The sequence below is a fragment of the Notamacropus eugenii genome, chromosome 5 (genome assembly GCF_028372415.1).
Source record: "Notamacropus eugenii isolate mMacEug1 chromosome 5, mMacEug1.pri_v2, whole genome shotgun sequence".
NCBI classification, from domain to species: domain Eukaryota; kingdom Metazoa; phylum Chordata; class Mammalia; order Diprotodontia; family Macropodidae; genus Notamacropus; species Notamacropus eugenii.
The window spans coordinates 20,855,775-20,865,446 of NC_092876.1; the positions used below are offsets into that span (position 1 = coordinate 20,855,775).

Sequence of the window (9,672 nt, forward strand, 5' to 3'; positions counted from 1 at the left end):
CCTCGAGTGTAGCCCTTTCACTGATCCAACTTCACAAAACAAATATCCTTAATTAAAGGATTTATATAAAATTTGGATGCAGTCAAATTTACTCAAATACCTAGAAGACCATAGGTTCTCCACCCCTGCTCTAAATTAATTCATACCCTTCAGTGCCATCCCAGTGAAATGACCAAAACCTTATTTTACTTAGTTAGAAAAGATAATTAAAAAAAACTCATTTGAAACAACAAAAAGTCAAAACTATGAAAGGAAGAAAAAATAATGTGAAGGAAAGAAATTTGGTAGAACTTGATCTTCAACTGTATTATAAGGCAGTAATTATCAAAGCTCTCTAGAAAAGTAGTGTATTAGAACAGAGGAGATGTACAATTTACATACAGTAGGAAATAAATAGTTACCATCTATTTGAGAAGTGTAAAGACAAGATTTTGAAGCAAGAATTCATTATTTAGGGAAAATTGTTGGGAAAGCTGGAAAGAAGTGTGACAGAAATTGGGCACCCACTAACATTTTAGAATTTATCAAGATAAGGTCAAAATGGATACATGATCTAAATTGCAAGAGAGATATTGTAAGGAAATTTGAAGATCATGGAACATGTTACCTATCAGCCTTATTGGACAGGTGAACAATTTATGAATAAATGAGAACTAAAAGATAATTAGATGTGACATGGATATATGATTACAATAAATTAAAAATGTTTTGTACACATAAGAGCAGTGTAACCAAGATCAGAAGGAGAATAGAAAAATGGGGTGAGGGGAGAATATTAGGTAAGGTTTCTCAGAAAATGTTTTCATATCTCAAATATACAAAATATACAAAGATCTTGGTAAAAATCTATAAGATTTTAAGTCATTCCCTAATTGATCAATGGTCAAAGTGTTTGGACAAGCAGTTTTCTAATGGAAAAATTCAAATAATTTATAGTCATACAAAAAAAAATACTCTAAATCAGTATTGAGTAGAGAAATATAAATTAAAGGAATCTTAAGTTATCATTTTATACCTACCAAATTGGCTAAAATGATTGAAAGGGACACTGATAAATGTTGGAGAGGATTTGGGATACTAATTAATTGTTGGTGGAATTGTGAACTTAACCATTTTGCAGAGTAATCTGGAATTATGCCCAAAATGTGATTAAACTGCCTATATCCTGTGACCCAGCAATACCCCTGCTGGGTCTGTATTTACGTAGATGATTAGGGAAAAAGGTGAAAAACCTATATATTCTCAAATATTTATAGCAGCTCTTTTTGTCTTGGCAATGAACTGGATCCCCTTCATTTGGGGAATGACTGACCAAGTTGTAGTAGATATTTGTGATGAAGTAATACTGTGCTACAAAAAATGATAACCTTGATGATTTTAGAAGAAACATGGAAAGACTTGAACAAAATATTGAAGACAGAAAGCAGTACCAAGAGAATGTTATATACAGTAACAGTAAAATGTTTTTTAACAACAACTTTGAGTGAATTAGCCATTTTGGCTATTATAAACACCTTCAAAATACAGAGGACATATGAAGGAAGATGCTATCTGCCTCTAGAGAAAGAACTGATGAATAGAAGTATGTTTGGAATGATTTTACATGTATGTACATGTTTGTATCTGATGGTAGCCATCTTTAGTGCAAAGGAAGGAGGGAAATGAAATAAAAAGAAATTTACATGATAATGATTATTGGAATAGGAAGTTTTACATAATTGATTTGCTCCTTCATGTGCAATGATCTTTTTTTTTTTATTATATCATGTTACAGAAATGCTTATTTTATTCCATGAGTTAAAAACAAAAGAAAGAAATTTTAAAAAATTATTGACAATTTTTAAAAGTGCCTGGTGCTGCCTAGGAGATAGAAAGGTCGTTGAGTAGAATAGATTATTAACTTTGTGTTTAAAAATGTGAAGATAAATTTTTGTGATAAGTATCACTGATTTGGTGAAAATTGGGAGGAGAGCTGGAAAGTAGTCTGTCAGAAATTGGACAGAGATGAATATCATACTCCACTTACCAAAATAAGGCCTAAATGTGTATATAATCCAAATATAAAGGAAGATACAGGAAATTTAAAGATCGTGATGGCTTATCTTACCATTCAGACTTAGGAAGAGATAAACTATGAATAAACGAGATAGCATGGTGAGGTGCAAAATGAATAATTTTCAATTACATTAAATTACAAAGGTTTAGTACAATCAAAACCAATGTAGCCAAAATCAGAAAGAAAGAAGAAATTTTGGCACGTGGGGGAGGGGGAATTTATGGATAGTTACTCATATAAAGGTCTTTACATATCTCATATGTAAAGAATTTGGTCAAATCTAAAAAAATAAGAGTCATTCCCCAACTCTAATTGGTCAAGGGCTAGGAACAGACAGTTTCTTACTGAAGAAATCACTATTTACAGTCATATGAGAAAAATTCTCAAAATCATTCATCATAAAAATGCTAATTAAAATAATCTTGAGATATCTTCTTATACCTGTCAGGCTACAAAGATAGATGGGGGAAGGGACAAATCTTGGAGGAGATATTAAAAATCTGGGACAATTAGTCATTCTTGGCAGAACCTGATCTATCTATTTTGCAGAACAACCTGTAATTATGCCCCAAGAGATGTTAAATTCTGTCTACCCATTGGTCCAGTAATACTGTTCTTAGGTCTGTTCTGCAAGATGATTAAGGAAAACAGAAAAAAAAATGCCTGTTTTAAAATAGAGTAGCTCTCTTTTTGTTAACAAGAAATGTAAATTTTTGGACTTCCCATCAGTTGGGGAATAGCTTGAGAACCATGGAGTAGATGGTCTGTGGCTTCAGCAGGGTTTAAAGATGTTCTCTTGGGTATGCTATGGAAATGTTCAGCCCAGCTTTCCAGGATCATGTCCTTATCACTTATCCATGTGGTTCCATCAGCCCTGAGTAGTTGAGGTGCACCATAGGTGGATAGGTCTTTGATCCATAAATAGCCTTTAGGGGTCTTAGCCATCTCCATTTGTCCTGATCTCTGTCTGGCCCCTGGACCCAGATGGTTCTGGAGGAGAAAGAGGCTGGTCAGACTGGTGACGTGGCACATCCTTCCAGCTCTTAAATCCAATTCACATCTTGGTGTCATCTTCCTGATGGCATGGTCTTCTTTGAGAATGAAGGACAATTCACACTACCTTTAGGGCATGATAAAAGTGCTTTGGATTGTTAGAATCAGCATAAAACTAAATTCCTTCTGCCTTCTTAGTGAGCCAGGAATCCTGAATCTCTCAAAGCTTTGCTTGCCTTTAACTTTTGCTGGAGTTAAATACAGCCTTCTTAGAGATGGATGAAATAACCTACTGATAGGCCTGTCAAGTTCTCATTTTTTATTTACTACCTTCTGAATTTTCCCACCGCTTTCATCAAAACCAATTTTGATTTTAATTTGTGTTCTGAGAACCCAGATGAGTTTATATGGTATTATACGATAAGTCCCTGAAAGATGACCACTCCTTCCATGCTGGAATGTTACAAACTATGTTTTGGCTCAGCCTTCTCTCCCAAGTTAGCTAGAAAGTGTTCTCCTATGGATAGTCACTCTTAGCTGTTGCCATCAAGTCTTCTGATAGTGACCGTACCTTGAATGTGAATGTTTAGGCTCTGATGGGCCCAGCACTCAGTGGTGCACATCACCTTTGTCACTTTCACATCCTGTCTGTTTCTTCTCCTTAAAGTGACATAGTCTATGTAACGCCCATGTTTACTCCAAGAGTACATCCATGAAGTTCTGTTGCATTTTTGTTGGTGATGGGGTCATGAGCTGTTAACATTTTCAGTAACCATTGCTATTACATGTATTTATGTGTGTATATCTTTTTCCTCTTCATGTGTCTAATTGTTTTCTTTGGTTGTAGAGACCAGTTTTGAAGCAAATGAAATAACTACAATGCTGGGAATTTTTTTGAAAGAACATGACCAGCAAAGATTCATGAGTGATGGTCCCAGGGACTTCAGTTGGAGTGACATTCATGATTTTATTCTCAAACTAGCTAAAAATCCAAAGAGTGACTGTGAATTTGAAATTGCAAAGAAATTCAGAGAGTCTTGCATGCTGTATCACTGTAAGAAAATGACCTCAGGAAATCACTGTGTTCCAGATAGTGATTATAGCAAATGCCTTCCTGAAGAGGGAAAGCTTTTTCAGTCCCATGGGAAGGGAATCCACACTGGAGTGAAACCTTATGGATATAATCAGTGTGGAAAGATTTTCACACAGAAGGGCCTTCTTGCTCCACATCAAAAAATCCACACTGTAGAGAAACCTTATAGATGTAATCAGTGTGGAAGGGCTTTCACACACAACTCCTTGCTTATTGCACATCAGAGAATCCACACTGGAGAGAAGCCTTATGAATGTAATCAATGTGGAAAGACTTTCACACAGAAGGGCCATCTGGCTACACATCAAAAACTGCACACTGGAGAGAAACCTTATAGATGTAATCAGTGTGGAAAGGCTTTCACACAGAACTACTTGCTTATTGCACATCAGAGAATCCACAGTGGAGAGAATCCTTATCAATGTAACCAGTGTGGAAGGGCTTTCACACAGAAGTGCTCGCTTGTTGCACATCAAAAACTCCACACTGGAGAGAAACCTTATAGATGTAATCAGTGTAGAAAGGCTTTCACACAGAACTACTTGCTTATTGCACATCAGAGAATCCACAGTGGAGAGAATCCTTATCAATGTAACCAATGTGGAAGGGCTTTCACACAGAACTCCTTACTTATTACACATCAAAGAATCCACAGTGGAGAGAAGCCTTATAGATGTAATCAATGTGGGAAGGCTTTCACAGTGAGCTCCAATCTCACTGTACATCAGAGAATCCACACTGGAGAGAAGCCTTATAGATGTAATCAATGTGGGAAGGCTTTCACAGTGAGCTCCTATCTCACTGTACATCAGAGAATCCACACTGGAGAGAAGCCTTATAGATGTAATCAATGTGGAAAGGCTTTCACACAGAACTACTTGCTTATTGCACATCAGAGTATCCACAGTGGAGAGAAGCCTTATGGATGTAATCAGTGTGGAAAGACTTTTGCACAGAAGGTCCATGCTGCTTCACATCACAGAGTCCATTCTGGAGAGAAACCTTATAGATGTAATCAATGTGGAAAGGCTTTCACCCAGAGCGGCAGTCTTGCCAGACATCACAGAATCCATACTGGAGAGAAGCCTTATAGATGTAATCAATGTGGAAAGGCTTTTACACAGAAGGGCCATCTTGCCACACATCAGAAAGTCCATTCTGGAGAGAAACTTTATAGATGTAATCAATGTGAAAAGGCTTTTACATACAAGGGCCATCTTGCTGCACATCAAAAATTCCATTCTGGAGAGAAACCTTATAGATGTAATCAGTGCAGAAAGACTTTCGTAATGCACTTCCATCTTGTTAAACATCAGAGAATCCACACTGGAGAGAAGCCTTATGGATGTAATCAATGTGGAAAGGCTTTTATACAGAGCATCAGTCTTGCTAAACATCAGAGAATTCATACTGGGGAGAAACCCTAGGAACTTCCTTCATCACATATTATGGCAGAGTATGCTTAATGTGTTTATGTGACAATAATATTCAACAGAATTGGTTCAATTTTATGCAGTATTCATTAACCTTTCCATTCATTCAATACAGTCATTGGAATCAAAATTCATCACATGCACATATGTTCTCAATTATATCCAAATATGTATTTGATAGGTTTTCAACCTTCCCCTTGGTCTTGTCTATAGGGAGGCCAGAGGAAGGGGCAGTACATCTGGCCACTTGTAGGTGGGATTTAGAGGACAGATTGCTAATAGGAATTAAAAAGCTTTAATCCACTAAGTAGAACAGAGCAACTACCAGGAAATGTTGGGGAGGCAAGCTGGTGGAATGTTGGGTAAGGTTGACAGTCAGCACAAATACTACATTCTGGAGGCTTACGTGAATACAGTGAGCTCTAGTTTACAACCAGTGAATAGTTGCTTCAAAAATGTAACTTCACTATTTGCTAATTATTAACAGATAAAATTTCATGATTTCCTAAATATTGGCAGATGAAACTCACTTCTTTAAAATTTAATGCATAAGTTTCATTACTTTGGCTGGCACAGGCCCTCTCACAGAATCTCTGAACACTGTCAGCAGGCCTGAGGAGATCTTTTCAGAGGTTAAGTAAGAAGGCCAAAGGAACCTCACAGACAGAAACTTCTTCAGAGGATTTTTCTCTGCTTTTCTCCCCACAGTTACTTATCATTATCATTAGTATCTTCATTAAAATTTACTTGGGCACTGGGGCCTTAGAGCACAGTTTGACACCCATCAACCAGGTCCTGGAGCAGAGTTTGTATTGATCTTGATTTTTGTTAGCTGAATTAGAAAGGAGAAGGAAAGTTTGGGGGTGAAAATGAAGGCAAAAGAAGGAATATATATATGTATATACATACATAATACATACATATATATACACACATAGACACACACTATGAGAACCATACCCACTTTACACAGAACGATATTTGTTGTGAAACCAGGAAAGTTCTCATTTTATTTGGTTAATTATTTTGCATTCTTTTTTAATTTTATTGTAAATTTTATTTTAGGCCCAAATGCCAGAATACAAATACAGATTAGAAAAAAATAACCAAAAACATATCAAACTTAAATATGGGAACTTAAATACAACGTTAAGAAAAAAAAGCATGTCATGGGCCTAACAGAACACAAAAGAGGATTGAGTTATGTACAAAATTTTCATTTCGAGAAAGCCGGTATTATAAATAAATAATCCTTGTGTTGAAAATTCTCCATCTTTTCTTTGCTTCCTTGTGAGTTCTTTGGTTCTCTGCTGTGCACGTTTAAAATTGTGTTCCTCTTCCCCTCCCCCTAACCTTCCAGGAACCCACAATCAAGTTTAGATATGTTTATAGCTGTAGATATATACATATATAGAGACGTATACTTTCCAAAATATATTATACTCCTGATCTTTGTTTTTTATATTTGTGGATATCTTTGCTTTCTATCCCTCCTGCCTCCTGTATTTTACTTCTTCCCACTAGGTTGCCCTCCTATTATTTGCCTAGCCCCTCCATGGATTCCCTCCCCTATCCTCGCATTCACATAAATCTAAACACTCCTTTTACCTATTCCCTTCCCCTCTATAGATCCCTCCCTTGGCCTCTCTCCCTTCCCTATGACCCTACCATTCTATTTTTTCTGAATTTTGAAGATTTTTATACTCTTCCGTGTGTGTGTGTGTTCCCACAAGTATTAGCCCTCATCCCCCATCCAATTCTTCTGTATCGTTTCTTCCTCTTAAACATCATTGGTATAAAATACTCTTTTTAGCTTTTCCTAAAAGGTTTTACTTTTCAAATTCCTATCCAATTAGGTTTTCCCCAATCTTATCAGCTACCCAATTATTAATAAGAATCTTAGACATAGATTTTATATACATAAAAAATAAACTGTCCTAATGGATCCCTTATAATCAGTCTTTGATATGTACCTTATATTTCTCTTGGGTCTTGTATGTCAAATCTTCTATTAAGTTTGGAATTTTTAAAAAAGAAACTCTTGTAAGTCTGAGAATTTGTCAAATGTCCATTTTCTTTCCATTCAGAATAATACTTAACCTTGCAGGGTATGATATTTTTGGTCAGAACCCCAGTTCTTTTTCTTTTTCATGTATTATGTTCCAAGACATGCAGTCCTTTAATGTCCTGCTAGGTCTTGTGTGAGTCTAATTGTGGCACCACCATATTTAAATTCTTTTCACCTTGACTTCTTTAGAAGTTCTATTATTTTAGAGTCTCATGTAGATAAAAATCTCATTTGTCATTTTAAGACCTGATTTATCTTTTCATAATTTGTGTCTCAGTTTTAGCTTCCTTTTTTCTGATATTGAACTTTGGGGCCAATTACAGAATTTATTAGACTTTCCCTGATGTTTTAGATTCCCCAGAATTTACAAAATTATCTCTTCAATAGGTGTTCTGAGTCAGGATTCTTGACTGCACCGCATGTATTCATGGGATGAAGAGTCACTAGAGGAAGGCCATGCTTTTCTTCACTGATAGTTTATGTCTTGGATCCCTAACTTGCTCTTCTCAGAAGTCCTTGCACATCTCTTTTCTTTCCCATCCTTACTAGCTGTGTGACCCCAGGCATGTCACTTACATGTGTTAGCCTTGTGTTCATCCTTCATTTTTGAAGAGGACCATGACATCAGAGATAGGATGACATGACTTGCACTTGAGTTGGTTTTGAGTGAGGGAGGGCTGTGCAACTTCACCAGCCTCACTCTCTCCTCCAGAGTCATCTGGGTCCAGTGGCCTGATAGACATCAGGATGACTGGAGATGGCCCAGGATGCAATGGGAGTGCTTGGCCTTTTAGGCTAAGGCCTCTTCAGGTAGTCACTTAAAGTGAGGTAAAGCCCATTCATTTAATAGGCCTCTTTAAAAAGGAGTAGGGGGTGGCCCCTTTAATAGAAAAGAAGAAATAAATAGATAAATCACTCTGGGAGGGCTGGTGCCTGAGGGTTGTTGTTTGGAAGAGAAACTGTTACTATTGACATTCACTCTAAGCCAGTTGGGTCCAAAACCAGCTGTTGAGTGGAGGTTGGGGAGCGATCTTTCCCTGTTCAGTCCAGGAGCTTCAGAGTGCATGGGGTGCAAGGCTTTAGGGGAGACAAGAAGGGAAGGGAAGGGAGGGGAGGAAAAGGGAGTTACCCTGCTAGCTCGGTCCCCATTTAGGCAGCTTTGTTTACTCACAGGTTGTGTTCCTCCTTCCTTTTCAAGGAGGACCATGACATCGAGAAATGATGGGAGGTCTATGCAAGGTCACCAGCCTCACTTATTGGGAATGCATTAAAGAGAGAACAATGGATACCTATCCAGAAGGGTCTTTTAAGTTCAGAAAGAAATAGGAGGCTAAGGGGATGAGGAGGAGGGAGAGGATAAAGGAGGAAATTTTAGAGGGAACCCTACACAGCCTGTCTGGGGTAAGGAAAGACCAATATACATACATTTAGAAAGGAATACAAGTCTCAATTTGTATAAAAACAAGATAAGGGAATAAGATGGGGGATGTATAGAAGGGTTTCTAGATAAACAACCGTGGGATGAAGGGGGAATACCATTTGGAGGGCTATGAAAGTCTTTTAAATTCAGAAAGAAACAACAGGAAGGAGAAAGGGTGGGAGGGAGGGCATAAAGAGAGGGATTGTGGAACAGACATAGGTATGCATGCATGCGTATTGATTGGGAGGTGTGTGTGTTCAGTTTCAATTGGAACCTTTTTTGGGGATAAAATGATAAATAAATTCCTGATCTGTTGTAAAAAGAAACTGTCTACATGTTTTGGGGAAAAACAATACTATTTAAAAGTAAATAAGAGCTATCTTGTTCCATGGGTGCATTAATCAGTGGCATCCCATTCAAACACTGAAGCAAGATTTATCTCGTTTCCCATTTTCCATCCTTCCCTTTTTCACTTTTTCTATTCTCCTTTAGGTCCTCTTATTCCTAGCAGACTATAGGATCAAATTTCTTTTCCTTGTTAGCCTTTGGCTTGATTCAGGTACATCCCATATCCCCCTCTGAGTTTCTTTCCCTCTTGTTCATGCCTCT

At 37.3% G+C, this 9,672-nt stretch overlaps 1 protein-coding gene across 1 annotated transcript in view; it reads left to right on the forward strand.

Annotated features, from left to right (window-relative positions):
• The first annotated feature begins 3,841 nt into the window (after nt 1-3,841).
• LOC140507387 (uncharacterized) overlaps nt 3,842-9,672 on the forward strand; it is a 54,206-nt gene continuing 48,375 nt past the window's right edge. Inside the window, exon 1 of the mRNA XM_072615488.1 lies at nt 3,842-5,563. Coding sequence (XP_072471589.1) covers nt 3,929-5,563 — 1,635 coding nt within the window. The 5' untranslated portion in view covers nt 3,842-3,928. The remainder of the gene's footprint in view (nt 5,564-9,672) is intronic.